General features: G+C 44.6%; 1 protein-coding gene across 1 annotated transcript in view; it reads right to left on the bottom strand.

Moving 5' to 3' along the window:
- CPS1 (carbamoyl-phosphate synthase 1) overlaps positions 1 to 20,362 on the bottom strand; it is a 122,934-nt gene that overhangs the window by 16,703 nt on the left and 85,869 nt on the right. The window contains exons 26-32 of the mRNA XM_065412949.1: positions 15,934 to 16,128; positions 15,073 to 15,140; positions 12,585 to 12,660; positions 7,400 to 7,477; positions 6,243 to 6,350; positions 5,449 to 5,538; positions 1,294 to 1,464 (exon numbers count right to left, since the gene is read on the bottom strand). Of these exons, the coding sequence (XP_065269021.1) occupies positions 1,294 to 1,464; positions 5,449 to 5,538; positions 6,243 to 6,350; positions 7,400 to 7,477; positions 12,585 to 12,660; positions 15,073 to 15,140; positions 15,934 to 16,128 (786 nt within the window). The remainder of the gene's footprint in view (positions 1 to 1,293; positions 1,465 to 5,448; positions 5,539 to 6,242; positions 6,351 to 7,399; positions 7,478 to 12,584; positions 12,661 to 15,072; positions 15,141 to 15,933; positions 16,129 to 20,362) is intronic.

The raw sequence follows: 20,362 nt of genomic DNA, 5'->3' as shown, positions 1-20,362 counted from the left end.
CCCATTTTCATGCAAATGTTCCTAGACATAAAAACGTGGCAGAGGCATACGGAAAATACAGGTGTGTATAAGGAGTATTGTGTCTCTATGGAATATTTTTCAAAGTTCAAAATGTTTCAATCTATTAGCAAGTCTTTAAATTTAACAATACCAAACAAACACAGCACATCAGCAATGCAAGAGCTTCCCAGTGAAATCTCCAGGAACAAATCTGGGAGAGCTCCTGAAAGAGATGTAACCCTGGACAGTTTCATTAACAACACTGCAGGATCCATGGGATAAACTATTAAAACCCCAAATCATTAATTTCAGAAAACTTGACCACAGATATAAAACAAAATTTGAAGCTTCTTCATGGTATGGTAGTTTGGTGGCTACTTGCCTAATCGAAGTCAGCCATCGACCTCCGTTATATTCTAGTAGGATAGCGCAGTTTGTTTTGGACATTAGATTCGTAGAAGGAAGTTGCATTCACTCCCTGTATATCTAAGCATATACAAGATATGCTCTCAATAAATGTAAAGTCTTGGTAACAGTTCTGAAAATTCTGAACTTTGAAAAATATTCTATTTAGACACATTTCTACTTATACATCCAGCAGATTGTCTGCACTTCTCTTCCACATTATACTAGAATTTTATTTCTGTGTGTGCTGAAAATGTCTAGAGTACCTATCATTTATGTATGTGTACAGGTGTAGACTTTAGTAGGGTGAAATCTTGGCCCCATTTAAGTCAAGGAGAGTTTTGCCATTGACTTCAATGGGGCCAGGATTTCACCCATAGTGTATTAGTCATATTTTCAAATGGAGAAACCCCCCCCCCCTTTTTTTTTTTAAACAGACAAAACTCCATTCCTAAATCCTTGGGCATGCAATTTTGGTACACTGAGAACACAGATTTGTGCACACTCATCAGACAGCACTAGCAAGAGGTTTAAACGTGGGCGATACAATTTTGGATATTCACATTTAGAGCCCAGGTTGAAGCTAATTTGAAAGATGGCTCATGACAGTCAAACCTCACAAATGTCTACGAGACCATTGTGTCAATGAATAACATTTTCTTTCCTTCTTCTCATACTGTATAATTCCCACCCACCGCCATTGTTGTAATAAAAGATTGAAAAGATCTATTGCATTCCCATCTCCGTTCCCGGGCAGGATTGTTCCCTATTAATTTAAAGGTAGTGAAGGGATGGACTCTTAACGTCAACCCTATTAACAGGAGCCCCCTCCCCCCCAGTGGAATTTCTCTGCTGCTTCCTTAATCCCATTGTTTTTTAAAGCCATACCTTAATGCCGACATATTCAGAAGGGATAATGGGTCTTTCCAGTGTAGGCAGGGATGATTCATCGATCTTTTCTCCAATCATCACCTTTGTGGCCACATCAATGAAATCCACGCCAATAGTCTTGGACACAAAGGGGAAGGAGCGTGAAGCCCGCAGGTTGCACTCTATCACCTGAGGAGGTAAAGAGTAGATACTTCAGTGCCACAGATTTGTTAAGCAAAGAGATAAAGCCCCTTCTTGGAATACTAATTCACAAGCGTAAGCATGCTCTGGAGGTTTCTGGAAGCTAGTCCCCAGTGTTGCTGGGGTAGCATTCACAGTAGCTGGTGAGAAATCTCTTCAGATTCCCATCTAAGAGGCACACGCGGGCATAGGAATTGTGGTTAAAGATTCTGAGTGTTGGGAGCACACTTGATATGTCTTAAAGGAGCCTGATTTTCAGAAGGCAGGTACTCGGCACTGTCCAGTTGGACACCCAAGAATGGAGGCACCCAAAATCACCAGTCACCTTTGAAAATTTGGCTTGTGTTCTCCACACTGTAGCCTTGGTTTCAAATACATCAGTGCCCAGACTAGAGCCGGGGGAAGGGAGGAACCACCATTAGCTAGTTACAAACACTAAAGCCCATTTTGCTCTTTCTACGGTCACGCACTCCTTCTTTTGTGAGTGAAGGTGTGTTCAGGTAAGCATCTGGGAAAATGGACATCTGGGCCCGTAGCTGGAATTTGTTTAGTGACAAAAGCTAGGAACAAAGATGGGCCATGCCCATCACAGAATCTCACATGGGGTTTGAGGGTAGAGGAGGAATCAGGATACACGAGAGACAGCGAGAATGAACTGGGGCGAGAAAGGAAGAGAAAAGATGGGTGGAAAAGAGAAGGAGATCACAAGAGAAGAGGAAAGAGAACAAGGGCAGACAGGGCTGGGAAGATCCACTCCCCAACTAGTAGTTCAACCAAATCTTGTGCAGACCAACAACACTCTAATCTAGTAAAATCTCCCATGCTATGCCACAGCTCCCAGCTGCCCTTTCAGTCACAAGCCTCCCCCTTACACACATGGCCAGTACTCACTTGACTTTCCCCATTAGTGACAGCAAGCAAAGCACCCATTAATGATGGTCACAAAAGGTCAGACATTTGCAGTACATCTGTTATTAATAGCTAGTAATACCACACTCTTTAAAGATAACCTTTTAGTGGCCCACAAACTTGTTTTGTCCCTTTCACATCCACTCATATTGTCCTTTTAGCTTTTTAGCATGCTGCCTAGAAAGACCGGACTACCGAAAGATCAGTGGGTGTAGGATAAAGTCTAGATTGCGCTCAGTTGATAAGATGAGGCATGAGTCACATTCCTATAAATAGCAACAGAGGGTCCTGTGGCACCTTTAAGACTAACAGAAGTATTGGGAGCATAAGCTTTCGTGGGTAAGAACCTCACTTCTTCAGATGCAAGTAATGGAAATCTCCAGAGGCAGGTATAAATCAGTATGGAGATAACGAGGTTAGTTCAATCAGGAGGGTGAGGTGCTCTGCTAGCAGTTGAGGTGTGAACACCTCCACATGGACTCCTCCTGAGGGTCGAAATGACAGTCTGGACCTATACATAGAATGCTTCCGCCGATGTGCACAGGCAGAAATTGTGGAAAAACAACATCGCTTGCCTCATAACCTAAGTCGTGCAGAATGCAATGCCATCCACAGCCTCAGAAACCACCCTGACATTATCATCAAAGAGGCTGATAAAGGAGGTGCTGTTGTCATCATGAACAGGTCTGACTACCAGAAGGAGGCTGCCAGACAACTCTCCAATACCAAATTCTACAGGCCACTTTCCTCGGATCCCACTGAGGAATACACTAAGAAACTGCACCATCTACTCAGGACACTCCCTACACTAACACAGGAACAAATCAACATACCCTTAGAGCCCCGACCGGGGTTATTCTATCTACTACCCAAGATCCACAAACCTGGAAATCCTGGACGCCCCATCATCTCGGGCATTGGCACTCTCACTGAAGGACTGTCTGGATATGTGGACTCCCTACTCAGACCCTACGCCACCAGCACTCCCAGCTATCTTCGTGACACCACAGATTTCCTGAGAAAACTACAATGCATTGGTGACCTCCCAGGAAACACCATCCTAGCCACCATGGATGTAGAGGCTCTCTACACAAACATCCCACACACAGATGGAAAGAAGCTGTCAGGAACAGTATCCCTGATGATGACACAGCACAACTTATTGCTGAGCTCTGTGACTTTATCCTCATGCACAATTATTTCAAATTTGGTGACAATATATACCTCCAGACCAGTGGCACCGCTATGGGCACCCGCATGGCCCCGCAATATGCAACATTTTTATGGCTGACCTGGAACAACGCTTCCTCAGCTCTCGTCCACTCACGCCCCTTCTCTACCTACGCTACATTGATGACATCTTCATCATCTGGACCCATGGGAAGGAGACCCTGGAAGAATTCCACCATGATTTCAACAGCTTCCACCCCACCATCAACCTCAGCCTGGACCAATCTACACGGGAGGTCCACTTCCTAGACACCACCGTACAAATAAGCGATGGCCACGTTAACACCACCCTATACCGAAAACCCACCGACCGCTACGCCTACCTTCATGCCTCCAGCTTCCACCCCGGACACACCACACGATCCATCGTCTACAGCCAAGCACTGAGGTACAATCGCATCTGCTCCAACCCCTCAGACAGAGACCAACACCTACAAGATCGTCACCAAGCATTCTCAAAACTATGATACCCACAAAGGAAATAAAGAAACAAATCAACAGAGCCAGACGTGTACCCAGAAGCCTCCTGCTACAAGACAGGCCCAAAAAAGAAACCAACAGAACTCCACTGGCCATCACCTACAGTCCTCAGCTTAAACCTCTCCAACTCATCATCAGTGATCTCCAACCCATCCTGGACAATGATCCCTCACTTTCACAGACCTTGGGAGGCAGGCCAGTCCTCGCCCACAGACAACCCGCCAACCTTAAGCATATTCTCACCAGCAACCACGCACCGCACCATAACAACTCTAACTCAGGAACCAACCCATGCAACAAACCTCGATGCCAACTCTGCCCACATATCTACACCAGCAACACCATCACAGGACCTAACCAGATCAGCTATAACATCACCGGCTCATTCACCTGCACATCCACCAATGTTATATATGCCATCATGTGCCAGCAATGCCCCTCTGCTATGTACATTGGCCAAACTGGACAGTCACTAAGCAAGAGGATAAATGGACACAAGTCAGATATCAGGAATGGCAATATACAAAAACCTGTAGGAGAACACTTCAACCTCCCTGGCCACACAATAGCAGATGTAAAGGTAGCCATCTTACAGCAAAAAAACTTCAGGACCAGACTCCAAAGAGAAAGTGCTGAGCTCCAGTTCATTTGCAAATTTGACACCATCAGATCAGGATTAAACAAAGACTCTGAATGGCTATCCAACTACAGAAGCAGTTTCTCCTCCCTTGGTGTTCACACCTCAACTGCTAGCAGAGCACCTCACCCTCCCTGATTGAACTAACCTCGTTATCTCCATACTGATTTATACCTGCCTCTGGAGATTTCCATTACTTGCATCTGAAGAAGTGAGGTTCTTACCCACGAAAGCTTATGCTCCCAATACTTCTGTTAGTCTTAAAGGTGCCACAGGACCCTCTGTTGCTTTTTACAGATTCAGACTAACACGGCTACCCCTCTGATACTATTCCTATAAATCACATTTGGAAATGATCCTTTTGGGTAGGATTTGAGCACAGTCTCACACTAACATTTGCTGACAGACAGCAATTTCACAGAGCTTGCTTCACCTGCAAATTACAACATTGTGAAGGCAGATGGAGCTCTTTTCTCACACCGGACCACAGAGTGCTTTACAAAGCAGTGAATGACATATCAATGGCACAGAGATCCGTACGCCGTCAAATGAGGCAGGTATTACGTGCACAGCCCCACCCCGTGCACTACAGCATGCTGTTGCAATTGGCTTAGCCCCTCTGCTTTGGGGCGAGCACAGAGAAAGGGAGCACTGGTGGGACACAAACTGAAACCGCTTTGAATATTCTCCTCCTAAACAGCGGTGGGAGTTCTTACCAAGACATCGTTTCCTCTGACCAGGAACTGAACATTGAATGGGCCAGAGATGGAAAAGGCACGTGCAATCTTTTTGGTGATAATTTTCACCTACAAAAAATAGACAGCATAATGTTATTTATTACAAACAGATCAGCTCAAATGTGGCTTTCCTAACCCTTTGAGTTACTCAACCATATCCTCTTTTCCATCATCCTCACAACCAGTAACATCTTTTGGAGATTATTTCTGTCCTATTTGCCTGAGGAATCCAGAGCCAGAATGTCCCCTCCAGGTGATGGGAATGAAAATGGAGTCTCCCACATTTAATCTCTACATGTTGGATGGTGACTCCCTGAATGTTACACCCTACAGCATAGGAAGGGGTGGTTCACATTTCTTATCAACTGAAGATAACTGCCCATGTTATAATGGGTTTCAATAGTGTGTATGTTACAGTTTGAAAGAAGTGCTTTGCTCTAAGGTTTTCCCAAAAGCCATTTAGCAATATACTTGTGTTATCACAGATCAACAGTATCTGTACCAATAGTACACTGGAATAAACTGGTAAAGGAGCCACCATCTCATGTCCTAGCCTAATACACAATGTCCCACAAGTTTAATAAAGGGGTTTATATACCTCAGCTCCATATTATGGACCATTGTGAGGAGCAAGTTTCTGGAAATTTTTGTAATTTAAGTACCATTACTTGCTTAAATGTTCCTGAATATATAAGTATCTTCTAAGGAAGAGGAAATGTGATTCTGGGTCTTTACTTTCTGATCTGCCTATTCAATGTTAGTGACACACTCACTTTCTCCAAGGCTCCTTGGCTAATAGTCTGCGTGGGCAACATCAGGGTGGCATCTCCAGAGTGAACTCCCGCATCCTCCACATGCTCAGAGATAGCATGTGAGACGACCTGTGCAAAGAAAAAGAGCCATTGATCATCCAGTCTAACATGCCCAGCTACATACTCACCTCTAGGTCCACTACAAAGAAGAGTCCTGCACAAGCCCATGGGGAGAGATTAAAAGAGATGGGGAAACAAAACAAAAATTGAATTTTCCAGGCACTTAAAGCGAATTTAGCAGGAGCGATTACTGATGCAGGACATCAAAAAGGACTAGTGGATGAAAATATGGCCATTACTAACTTCTGTACTGTAGCGCTGCAAGCTGCGGTAACGTTAAGGAAAAGCAAATCTCCTGCTTCAGGATATCATCTGGTTGTCTGTGTGGTCCGGAGGAGGCAATTCCCTCCTACCCCTCCCCATGTGCATCATTTCTACACAGGGGTGGCTGTGTTGTGGATTTGTTTCACTTCCTTCTGAAGCAGCATGTATTGATCATTGCTGGAGGGAGGATAATGGACTTAATGGACCAATGGTCTGATCTGTCACAGTAAATCCAATGTTCCTGTTTTAGGTCCCAATCTAAAGCCCAAAAGGAGTTCATTTATTGACTTCAGCGGACACTGGATCAGGCCTTGCAAGAAGCATTGTCGCTTTTGAATACCGAGTGCCAGACCGAGGGAAATGCTAAAGAAGCCCATAGAGAAAAGCAAAGGCCTTGAATAGGAAATGTGTGTCATCTAATGCTGGATATATTCACTCTCACTCTTTCACCATACGAGGAAGACTAAAGGCACAGAGAAAAGGAAGAATGGCAAAGCTTAAAACAGAAACTGCAGACAAAAGAACTACCAATGGTAGCCATCTTTGCGAGGCAGAAGAGCAAGAAAATCTCCGGAGACTGGATATCCATGAAAAATCAGTTTTGTTTTCAGTTCATCCCTATTCAGCTCAGTTACAAAGCATCTCTATGCACCACTGCACAAAAACCACATCTTTTACCAAGGCGTTAATCAAACCCAGGTGGCTCACGCTTTGCACGCCCCCGGGTAAAAACAAAATAAAATAAAACAAAAAATAGGAGAAATTACATATAAGGAAAAAAACAAAACTCTTACTTTTCCAGCCTTGGCGACAGCATCCATTTCCACCTCTCGGGCTCCCTCGATGAATTTCGTGAGTACAACTGGGTGCTCCTGTCACCAGGACAAGACAGAAAATAAAACTTTGATGTGGAAGCATTTTTGGTCCTGAGGGAGTGATCTGCCTTTGGCCATTGGAAACATCTTGGGTGCACCACACCGTGAGGGAAGTATTAATATCCTCTTTTCAGAGGCGAACAAACTGAGGCCCAGAGAGATGAAGAAGCCAGCCGTGCACAGGCTGAATGTCTCTTGATAAGTGCTGCACAAGAGGTGCAGAGCCCTTTGCAGGATTGGGCCCTGCGTGACCAACCACAGTGAAAGCGGAAGTTTGTGGCAGAAAGAGAAATACAGCCCAGGGATGAATTCCTGACCCAATGAAGTTGTTGGCAACACTCCCATCCAGTGCACCCAGGATTTCATCCCCAGGGTCTTGACACCCAAACCTGCGTCTTAACTACAAGGCTAACGTTCCTCTTCTGAGAACGTCATAACCTCCTCCTGGTTTGGGTTACTGGTCCATAGGATAACTGGGTATCTGCACAACTGAGGACTTTGCACTACTGATTGTTTGCTCACTCAGTTAAGTTACATATTTCAATTAATTCCCATCCCATGGCTGAATCCACTGCACTGCCTAACTCCCAGCTTTCCCCACTGATGATCTGCCACTAAACATGGGCCGCCATTACTCATCCATGGCTCTCACCACATCCCCTTGCCTGTATCAGTCACTTTCTTCTTCTTCTTGGCGCCCTGCACCCTCTGGCACACCTGCTCCATATGAGACAGCTCACCCCCTTCCACCGCCTCCCTATCTCTGTCTCCCTGCCTCCTCACACGCACAAAGCCCAGGTCCCGCCGCTGATGCCACCACCCTCCATGTCACTCCCACACACGAACATGGGTGTCATCTTTGACTTTGCCCTTTCTCTTGCCCACACATCCAAGCTGCTCCTTGCGTCATAGCATTGCCAAGTTCTCGCTTTTCCTCGCAGTCCACACAGCAACACTATCGTCTAGGCTGCCACCACCTCTACTCTCGGCCACTGTAGCTTCTCCCAGGGCTCCTCAAAACCCACACATCACCCCTCTCATGTCCATTCAAAACTGAGCTGCTAAGATTATCTCCGCTGCCTGTCACGTTGCCATGTCATTCCCCTCCCTGCATCCCTTCACTGGCTCCCCCTTCTCTAATGAATTGAATTCAAGCGTCTTGTCCTTACTTTTAAGGCCTTTCACGGCTCTTTCCCTCCTTACCTAGCCATCCTTTCATCCGACTGGTTCAGTTCCACAGCTCCACTCCTCCCACACTGGACCTCCCATTTCTTCCACAAGCATCTCCACAACTTTCTTCCATGCCACCTGCTACCCGTACCATCCCCTCCCTGGATCAGTCCATAATCCAACCCACCCAGCTGAATTTTACTGTGATGATTACGGCAAATTGCCCACTGTTCATGGCCTGGTACACGGACAGTGGGAAATACTGATAACTATTCTAGTTCTGTGTTTAACCATATCTTATAGAATAGAATCATAGAATATCAGGGTTGGAAGGGACCTCAGGAGGTCATCTAGTCCAACCCCCTGCTCAAAGCAGGACCAATCCCCAAGTAAATCATCCCAGCCAGGGCTTTGTCAAGCCTGACCTTAAAAACCTCTAAGGAAGGAGATTCCACCACTTCCCTAATAGAATCATTGAAAATAAAATCATACAGAACCATCAAGTGATGCATGCAGCTGGTCTGCATAACTAAGTGTTGCTACCAGTGATACCCTCGTTCTCCATCTCCCATTTCCTCTTTTTGTTTTACCACCCTTAGTTTTCCATCAGCAGTTTGGGGCAGGGATCATGCAGGACAGAGAGGAAGGACGGTCCAGTGATTAGGATACTAGCCTCGGTCTTGGGAGGAGTGGCTCCAAGTCCCCGCTCTGCTACAGACTTCCTGTGTGAGCTTGGGCAAGCCACTTAATTCTCCATCTGTGAAATGGGGATAATAGCACAGCTCTACCTCCCAGGGGTGTTCAGAGGATAAACACCCCTCTTAGGCTGGGAGGGGTTTAGATACACACCTCAAATAGATTAACTGAAGTCTTTCTAGCTGTCTGTACCCCATGTCTCCTAACGTTGCCTCAATCCTGATGAGAACCTCCGGTGTTATTGTAAAGTGAAGTGTAAATAATAATAATCCACATAAAGGTGACAGCCCAGCCCAGTGGCTTTGCATATAAACAGGACAGGGGTGTGGTAACAGAACAGAGCAACTGCAGACTAGCTAAGGAAGAGCCCCCCACACCTGTGCTGTACACACTGACAGCGGATCCCCTGGTCAGCGTAAATCGTACTGTTGGCTTTGATTGATAAAGGCACCTCCCCTGTTCCTCCCTAAGCCCGGCTCTTTCCAGCTCCTGCTGCAGCGGTGCATTTGGGCCACCTTTACGTCTCAACATTTTACCTGTCCCACCCACGATTAACTGCCTGTTATTTATTAGAGAATAAAATGCAATAAATGAGATTCTGTGGATGCTCAAAAGGCTCCTCTGGGGACAAAAATATAGCAGGTCCAAACGTTACAAAATACAATCCCTTATATTTATTGGAGCGAGAGTAAGTTCCCAGGAAAGGACAATGCCACCAGCTACTGTGCTTCATAAATTTAGAAGATTGTATCGCGTGGCTTTTGGTCTTGATGTCATTTTTCATCAGCGCTTCTAAGTGTGCGCAGGACCTACTTTATTCCAGTTCCCCTCACGGCTTCTGAGGAGGATGGAAGTTTACTCGTAGAACTTTACTGATACGCTAAGTGCCCGATGAGGCGCTTCTATGGAAAAACTGATGCTAGAAGTAAAAACCGCACGGAAAGTGATGTGGATAAACATCAGAACAAGCTGTGAGGCTGGTTGGCCACGTACCTGTTTGGAAAGGTTTTGTTGGATAGTGTGCGGTAACAGGACAACTCCCGGTGTGTAAAGTCAATCATGTGTGGCCTTGTCTACGCTAGAAAGGCTTTGATGGTCTAGCTATACCAACAAACCCTTCCAGTGCAGATGCAGCTTATACCATTTCCCTGAATGAAATAAGGCCCTCAGTGATGTTACTATACAAACTATACTATACTATACTATTCAAAGTTTCCAGCGTAGGGCTAGCCTAAGTCTTTGCAGGATGAGGGCCATAGGGCTCAAACACTGGAGATATATCACAGTAGCCCAACTAGCAGTGACTACAGCAAGTACCACTGTAGCATTGTGCAGGGACACCTCTCAATCACAATCACAGGGGACTGCATAAGAACCCCCACCCTTGTCCCCATGAATATAATACAATAAGCACTGCCAAGATTCTTCAGCCCCAGCTCCCAAAAGAATCTCTGTGTACTAAGGAGCAGATCCTCAGCGGGTGCAAAGTGTCATAACTCCATTGATCGGCAATGAAATTTTGACTCCTAATTGCCTAAATCTTCTCTTTTGAAAATGAGATTTTGGCTCCTAAACAAGTTAGGTGTTACAAAGCTCAGCACTCCAAATGTCTAAATACCTTTAAAAAGCTGGGCCTTGGGCTCCATTCTCAAAGGTGCTTGGCATGTTGAAAATCTGTCTCCAGCTGTGGGTGCGGGCCCTTAGCTCTTCAGAATAGCTGGTGCTGAATTTCTCGTTTCTCTAAAGGAGCTAGTCATATTCACCCTGCTTTGTAAGGTGATTTGAGATCTACAGATGAACATGTACTAGGTATTCTTCTTATTATGTATTGTTGTATTGACTTCTCTTCTTCTTTAAAGGTATTATCACCAGCAATGTCTTATCACTTGTCTCATCTCACCTTGCTGGAGGCCTAACCCCATCACTCTTAAAAACATCTAACTTTGTCAAAACGCAATGAGCTTTGTCTGTGCCAGAATCCTGCATAACTGAAGAGTTACTGCCGGGTTTTTTTACCCCCAGTTATTAGCGATGTGTTTATTGCATGGCAGGTTTGCTCAGATCAGAGGCCATGCAGGAAAGAGGAAACAACTCACAGTAACATAGGAAAAGAGTCAGGACCAAACCTAGAGACTGTTACTAGGGCGGACTACTATACAGTGATGACCTTTGGATATTTCACAGGTGTTTAATGTTCCTATCCTTCCCCTTACTCAGCCTCCCAAATATCTATTGTATATTAACACTGATGATGTCAGGCACGCAGAAACTCAGCAGAACAAATAACTGAGCAGAACAAGCAGAGTTCTTGGATTTTGTTTGCTAGATCCTGCTGTATGCTGCTCATTCCTCTTGGAAATAACTCCCATTTCACTTTTCTGCTCCCTCTAAATTTCACTGACATGAGATCAAACTCTTCCCTGTATTAAAAAACAATTACCCCAAACTAACTTTTGAAAGCATTTAAAAGGGAAAAAACCAGCTTTCATCTTCTGCATTGTAAGCCCTATGGATCGATGATCCCAAAGGATAAATATATTAAGCAGAGAGCAGCACTTGCCTTGTGCCACAAGAAAAGAATACACAACATGAGATGGGAAGATGTTAAATGTCACCATGAAACTTTACAAAGTTTTATGCATTTAAAGGAATGGAGTGGGGGGAAAAAAATCAATAGTAGATGAGATGTCAGTTAAAAATCCAAGTTGTGGACAGACGCCAAGTGACAGGATTTAGATATTAAAAAGAAAAAGATAAGATCAAAATTGCAGCCACCTCTCACTAATAACTACCTCGGATGGGATAGCCGGAGAGGTACCAGCCCCGATATATTATGCTCAGCATATGTAACAAAGGCACGCCTCTAAATAATGGCTCCTTATGCACCAACCATAAATGGCTACTTGCACTTGACCTTGGTGCCCAACCTCCATAAGGGCCAGATCCCTATTCCCGTGGAGTAGCACTGTATTCCACGAGTGGCCTCACGGACATCAGCGAGGCTGCTGGCAGAGTTAAGTTACTATTCAGTCTACGGATGTTCAGAATCTGCACCTTAGGGAAGGGAGCGAAGGGGCAAGGGCCATCAACTATGTTTAAATTGCCTCATCTGCAAAGGAGAAAGCAAACAGCTGGGAAGAGGCTGCATGGGAAGAGACAGGGAAGAAGGAAGTTCAAATGAAATGAGCATAATGAATGAAAAGAGACAGGAAGGCACAGATAGGGCAAAGGCTGGTACCTGGGAGACTCTGGTGGCTTCTGCTAAGAACTTCTTCATCTCCTCTTCTGTGAATACCACGTTCATTGCAGACCCGCTGAGAGAAAGGAGATCAAATACAACGGAACAGGTCAGCTTCCTTTGTGGTTCAAAGCAGCCAAGCAAGCTAGACATCAGAGTGCTCGCTCTCAGAATACCTGACTCTTACAGACTATCCAAGCATAGCCCTGACTCAAACCACTTGCTCCCCTTTTGGCTGGAGGAAAGGAGGAGTTGGTCTCCAAAGCGAATCTCTATTGTACTTACCCAACAAGCTGAATGACCTCAAGAAAACACTGGAGGAAAAACAGTGCTTGAGTGGAGAATCAAAAAAGAAGTGTGGTTGTATAGCATAACCCTCCCCAAAGATCCCCTTTCTGATACAATGTTTTAAAGGGTTGGCAAAACTCTTTTTATGCCCAAGGAGATGCCTATTCAGCAACTGCTTCCCACTCAGGGCCAAGCCTCTCTCACCTCAGCTCACCACTAGCTTCTGATCTTTTTCCGTGTGTGCATGTTAGCTATGTGTTCACTATCAAAAGGGATACTTCTAAACCGATTGCCTGCCACAATGTCACATGGAGCCCGAATTGCATAGGCTGGTGATGTTTATGACAGCAGGAGTGCACCAAAAATGTGCTGTGCTTTGCTGAGAATTGTTTCGCTGTGTCTTTCCCCCGAATGCTTATCAGGGAATGAATACTTTATCTGACAAACATTTTCTTTGAAATCTCACCATCCGTAGTACAGTACAGGGAGGAGGGGACTGGAAGAAAGGAGAAGTTATTTGCCTCCCTTTCAAACAATTGTTTAAACTTTAAAGAATTGTAAAGTTTTTATGCTTGGGAGTTTTCTATGTTGCACGCTCAGTAATTCTCAGTCGCCCTTCACTTTAGTGTATAATCCTCAAGGAAGTTTGGAGAAGAAGCGTTTTAAGGCTATTTCGTAAAAAAAATCCTTATAATTTGAGTTGCAATGCTGGCTCCTAAAAGTCTGTCAGTTTTATCTAAGATAAATAGATAAAATGACCTCAGTATCTGCAGTATTGTCTTGTTTTCTCCTATTCTTACTGGGTTAGATCCTCAGCTGCTGTAATTGGGGTAGATTCATAGATTTCAATGGAGTTATTCCAATGTAAACCAGCTGAGGATCTGGCCCACTGTGTATAAGGCAAATACTGAAGTAAGCTAAAGGTTAAATATTTTGTTTTCCAAGTCAATTGGCAAATCTTAAGACCCTTGTTTGTATTTAATTGAGCAACTGAGGAATATAACCAAGGGAACAACAATATGTGCCAGTAGATCTTTTCTATATTGAATTTCTCCATGCCTATCCATTCTACTGTTGCTCTATACTCATATGAGTTGCGTGTGTGCGTGTACTGCACGTACTGCAACTACCCTAATGGAAAAGTTCTACTGAATTTAATAGGGATGAAACCAATAGGAATATAGAATTTACTCAAAAACCCAGAGAATTTAACAGAGAATGAGATCCTTTCTGTAGGATTTAACCATTCTACAGAATTTACCAGAGAATTCTATCCCAGCAATAGATAGAATGGTGTAAGTTCTATACAAAGATCATCCTGTATTAAATTCTAAAGGACACTTCTATAAGGATACAGTGAACATAAAATCTCATTTTTTTTAATAAAAAGATTTTTTTGTTCCATTCAAAGTGAATATTGTGCCCCTTCATCTTGATATTTATCTCTTTTTATTATGAAAAGGAGCCCATCTCCCATTCCATTCAGACTTGCAAATTGTGCCCAGCAAATTACTTCTCTTTTCCTATCCACTCAGGAGTGAAGAAGCTCCTTGCAGCGTTCACCTCCAAAGAGTGATCACTCAGAACTTCTATGTGTGCTGACGCAACTTGTTTCAAAGTTTAGCTGTTGGAAACGCTTGGTGTTGTAAAATATCTATTTAGAGACAAGCAGCTGCCAAAATACAGGGACATAAAACACGACCATGCACAAATGAGCTTTTGCAAGCAAGAAGCTGCATCCCAGAGGTGCTAATCGTATACAAGGATAGGCTGTCATTTCTGGCAGGATACATGTTCCCTATTCCTAACCCTAACCCTTTTCCAGATGCCAAACCACTTCTTTCTCCACCATAAGGACACGCCCCACAGAATGCTCCCAAGGATCCCCAGGAATATCAGATGGAATATCACAGATGACTCGGCTTTTGGCCCCGAGGCATAAAGACAAGTATTAAAGCAAACAGATGTTATTAGGACTGTGTCCTGCCTCTGATCCGTGCCCAAGGGGTTTAGTGGTTTTTGGATCCTTTTGTCATCCTGACAGGTGCTCTACTTGTTAAGCCTGAAAGCTCTCTGATGGCTGGACTCAGCACAGTGGTTTCTGTCTGTCTCCTGGAATGCTAGCCTACCTCTCACCTTTCTCAAAGAGGATTTGCGGATAGCACATGCAAATTGATTTGCACTGTCAGACAAGCTTTACCTCAAAACGTAAGAAGGTCTCAGCAAACATGGGTAGCCCACGGAGTTTGCAAATTCAACAGCCTCTTTCTAAAGGGTTGGAGGGGGAAAAAAACATACTGTGAATATTTAAAAAAAAATACCTGCAATGGCAAATGACAAAAACTCAGATATGAGTCTACAGCCTGCCTTGAATTGTTGTTCTTTGGTTCTACTTCTTCAGAGCTTCCCAATCTAACTCAGATACACCATTGTGAGAAAATCTGATTGCATCCCACCGTAGGCTGAGAAGAAGCCATCCAGATAAACTACAGGGCTGGATCCTCTGCTCTGCTTTGGATTCTTCATGTTGCTCCAGCGAGGCAGCAATCCTCAAATGCTTTGGAGCTGCCATAGCATCTGCTATGTCACCCCTCCAGCTCTCAGTGAAGAAAGTTTGTCCAGGGAAAAGGGGCATTGTTGAGAAGTCCCTATTCCCTGGCAATCCTCAGTTGCTTTAACAACATTTGGGGGGGGCATAGACAGCTCAGGGTAAGTCAGAGCAGCCCTGTGGTTGCTCTAATTTATGCCAGGGAGTTGACCCTGGCCTCAGGATCAGGGACATATAAAGGTGGTTTAAAGTCACCTTCCCCTCTCATCTCCAACAACATCCTCCCATCTTCCACGGGGCACTGCTTGGCCAGACCAGGGCTGCAGTATAAGAATTCATCCAACAGCACAGCAGAAAGTGGGGATGAAGCAGTTCACAAATGCTGGCTGTAGGGTGCTTACTGAACCCAGATGCAATGCCCGCTAAAGCACTCGAAAGGAACCTGTAAGCTATGCCAATCGAGGAGAAAGTCCTAAAAAACCCGTCCCTTGCACACTCCCCGCCCCAACGTACCAACGTGCTAACTGCCTTCCAGGGTGCCTGAGCCACATTCAGCTCATCCAGAACAGCTGAGAATACGGAGCGATCTTCTGCTCGGTCAATCTGCATAGGGTTAGTGCCCATGATCTTAACTCCGTTCTTGTACAATGGCACTGCCAGGTTATTGGGGATTTGCCCTCCGACAGAGATAATGCAGCCAGCACATTCCTGAGGGCAGAGAGAGGGAAAGGGTGGTCAGAGATAAAGCCATTTAACCATTTGTTACCTGTTGTTGATATTTAAGGTCCATTAAGAGGCTACTTTAGAATCTGCCCTGCGCAAGGGACTGTGCATATCTGGGTTGATCCAGGAGCACCTCAGTAAGCAGACTACGATTCGGAGTGCCTCTTCCCTAAGAAAAAAGGCATGTTCCTACCTCGTGTTCACCAACAGGTGGTCACTAACATGAATTCAAATCCCAGTGAAGACAAGGCGGTTTTGTAGCTTTCAGATGTGTTAGCAGGTCAAGGCAAAGACTACGGTGGAGCTGAGAGGTTAACTCAACCTGATCACTCATTTTAAAACTACAAACTGCCTTATCTTCACTAGGATTTAACCTCATGTTAGTTACCATGTCTTAGCTAACAGGAGAGAAGAACATGCCATTTTTCCTTGTGAAGACAAGCACAGAGTCACAGTCTGCTCTGAGCTTCCTCCCTGCTCTGGAGAAGAAGTAAACTGCGTCACCCCTACACCTGGCACAGTTTATATAATAAAAACATAAGAACGGCCATACTAGGTCAGACCAAAGGTCCATCTACCCCAATATCCTGTCTTCTGACAGCGGCCAGAGCCAGAAGCTTCAGGGGGAATGAACTGAACAGGGCAATTATCAAGTGATACATCCCCTGTCATCCAGTCCCAGCTTCTGGCAGTCAGAGGCGTAGAACACCCAGCACATGGGGTTGTCTCCCTGACCATCACGGCTAATAGCCATTGATGGACCTATTCTCCATGAACTTATCTAATTCTTCTTTGAACCCTGTTATACTTTTGGCCTCCACGACATTCCCTGGCAAAGAGTTCCACAGGTTGACTGTGCGTTGTGTGAAGAAATACTTCCTTTTGTTTGTTTTAAACCTGCTGCCTATTAATTCCATTGGGTGAGCCTGGGTTCTTGTGTTATGTGAAGGAGTAAATAACAATTCATTATTCACTTTCCTCCACACCGTTCATGATTTTATAGAGCTCTACCATATCCCTCCTTAGTCGTCTCTTTTCTAAGCTGAACAGTCCCAGTCTATTTAACCTCTCCCCATATGGAAGCTGTTTCATACCCCTCATGATTTTTGTTGCCTTTCTCTCTATCTTTTCCACTTCTATTCTATCTTTTTTGAGATGGGGAGACCAGAACTTCATGCAGTATTCAAGGTGTAGGCCCTAGGCCCCTGAACCCCACTTCCCGGGCCCCCCACTGCCCTAGCTCCTTGTTTCCCCCTGTACCCGCTGTTCTTCTACCTCAGCCTGCCTGCTGCTGCAGTCCTAGTGCCAGGGAGCCTGCTCAAGCCGGGGTCCCAGGATCCGCGATCTCACAGAGTGGGAGGGCACTGAGCACCCTGGCCTCCTGCTGATGCTGCTGGGCCTGATCCTGCTGCGGGGGCTGATGCCGCTGGGCCTGATCACGCACCACCCCATTTTTGCACCCCCACACCCACCAGCTCTGCATCTGAGACAGGTGCCCCTCCCGCCCTGCCCTAGTTATGGCCCTGAGGATGTCACATGGGCCGCAGCTGGGTGCGGATTGGGCCGCAAGTGGCCGCTGGCTGTGGGTTGAGAAGCACGGATCTAGCCTGTCATAAGTGCTAGCAGCATGCTCAGTGCTTGACAACACAAATGATAACACAGTCTATCTAACTAGCCAGTAGAATCAATCAAATTATCTGATGTAGTTAAATTATTTGGATAAATTTAGCCTTTTTTCCCCCATTCACAAATCATTAGTGAGTGAATCCTGATTCCTGCTAATGCATTCAATATTCACGAGTACTCAACACATGAAAATTTCAGACTACTGGGCATTCGCAAACTCTGTACTTTGACTCTTCGTTATTCACTGTTGGTTACAACAGGAAATCCCCACTGTATTTTTTTGTTTCCTCATTGGATGACCTGAACTTTTTAAACAGGAGAATAATAAATGACAAATAATGAATAATGAATATGCTTATTTGCATATAAATATCCTTTTTCACATGCAGATGTGGGTTTCTGTACATAGAACAGACATTATCCTAAAAACCGGGAACAAAAAATGTTTGTGAAAATATTCACAATAATAATGGGCCTGAAATTGCATGTAAAATTGTGTAGGTGTAAATTACATTTACATAATGTAATAGTGAGGGATCATTAAATATATTTAGGCCTAATTTAAAGCTGTTTACATTGCCAGAGTTTTGTAAAGCGGCTCAGCATTAAGGAGACTCACGCCCAAAATATGGCTGAATCCACAAGTGTTTAGAATCAAGTGCGCATTTGCAAACACCATTTTGCAATATTTGACCCCCGTCTATCAGACAGAGAGAACAAATCAAACACACAATGCACAGGATGATCCGGAGGTTGGCTCTGGCTCTGAGAGTATCAAATCTGTTTTAATTGGCGAGTGCATTTTCACTGACATTACTGAGCGTTGACGGACTTTGCCGAAGAACTACGTTTTAATGAGGGATTTAAAGGAAAAGAGGATGGAAGCCTTGTATGCCAAGTGTGGAAGGGGCTCTGAAAACAAATCAGTAATAAAATGCCAGTGGAATTTTAATAATACAAACCCTGCTTATATCTGCTTAATTGCAATGTGGTTATTTCCTCCCCTAATATAGATTCATTATATAGCACCTTTACCCAGCACCTTTCAACTCAAAGGGCACGAGAGCTTTTTACAATCCGCGTGGAAAAATATGCAAACTATATACAGAGATCACGTCATCCATTGCTGACATGCAGCCACTTCTGGGATCAAAGGTTTTTGAAACCGACACACATAAATTTAAGCCGGCGCGAAACCCATCTCAAAGGAAAGTTAGGTTGAAAGGATGTAATTATCTAACTTGAGGTTTCGCAAGCCACTGGAGCTCATCACCCCCATGCTTATGAAAAGTCCCATGGGGTTTGTAATGTCCAGCAGTGATAAGGCCCTTGGTTATATGTCTCATCCAAAAGAAAGCACCTCCAGCTTCACAGCAGTCCCTTACCATCATACTATGACACTGGATCAATATTTCCCCTGTTCATCGCCCAGCCAAACCATGCTTACACTGCATGATCGAAACACACATTCATTAATCCTAAATTTGTTTTAACATCCAGCCTTCCATCAAACCTTCTCTTTTTGGTTTCTTTTCTGTCTCTCCGTACAACAGCCTCAGGGCATGCCTACACCAGCACTTACTCTGCAGCAAGCTGAGCTATAAATCTACAGCACTTCAGCATGCCATGTACTAGGCATCCGTGGGGACTCTGCTGATATGCACTAAAAGTTTCCTGGTGTGCCCTGACGTAGTGGGCATCAGCGGGGTCCATACGCACGCTTAGCGCGCGGTATGCTGGAGCATAGTAGATTTACACCACAGCTTGCCTCGCGTAAGTGCTCATGTACATACGCCCTCACTCAGCATATCTCCATTTGCGGCTAGTGGACTGGCATACACATCTCATCTATAAAAACACAACACTGCAATACTGCCTATACGGGATGGTATCTTGGACTCCAAGAGCGGTGGAGAAGATGGGCTGTCCAAGCAGCTGGCAGAGGTCATAGGAGTTCCACCCCCGTAAGAAGTATGAGCTGGGAGTTAACCCTCAGTGATAAGCCACTGAGAATACTGTTGTATGTTACGAGGGCTATGCCCACTAAAAGAATATTGCACTCACCAGCTAAGAATAACACTGTACTGCAGACCAACGCGAGTGAAGGACAATGGGCTTTGTTACATACCAATTTATCATCAGTGATACAGGCGAGTCTCATCTTATGCGGGGGTTCCGTTCCGCGGTTAGCGCGTAAAGCGAAAACCGCGTATAGTCAAAATTACATTGAGTTCAATGGCGGGCGGAATCGCCCGCACTACAAGTACAGTATTAAAATTGTTATTTTTCTCTCTTTTTTTGTTTTTTGTTTTTGCCGACCGCGTAAAGCTGAAATCGCGCATGTTAAATGTGCATAAGATGTGACAGACCTGTATTTTAATTCTAAAGTGAACTGACTAAGAACTTGGATAGTACATATTTTAAAGGTATGTGCTCATTCCATAATTTCATGAAAATTTTATCCTGTTTATAATAAAATCTCTTTTCATTTCCCCCCTGTTTTTAATGCCATTAGTAACAGAGTTGGGTTTTCTTTTTCACGGAGCTTGAAAACAAATTTAGACCATTAAAACTGTACCAAAAAGCCTCCTTT

Source organism: Emys orbicularis, chromosome 11, assembly GCF_028017835.1.
Source record: "Emys orbicularis isolate rEmyOrb1 chromosome 11, rEmyOrb1.hap1, whole genome shotgun sequence".
Taxonomy (NCBI): Eukaryota; Metazoa; Chordata; order Testudines; family Emydidae; genus Emys; species Emys orbicularis.
The sequence above is the reverse complement of the archived record's forward strand: the minus strand, read 5'-3'. Positions and strand labels throughout refer to the sequence as shown.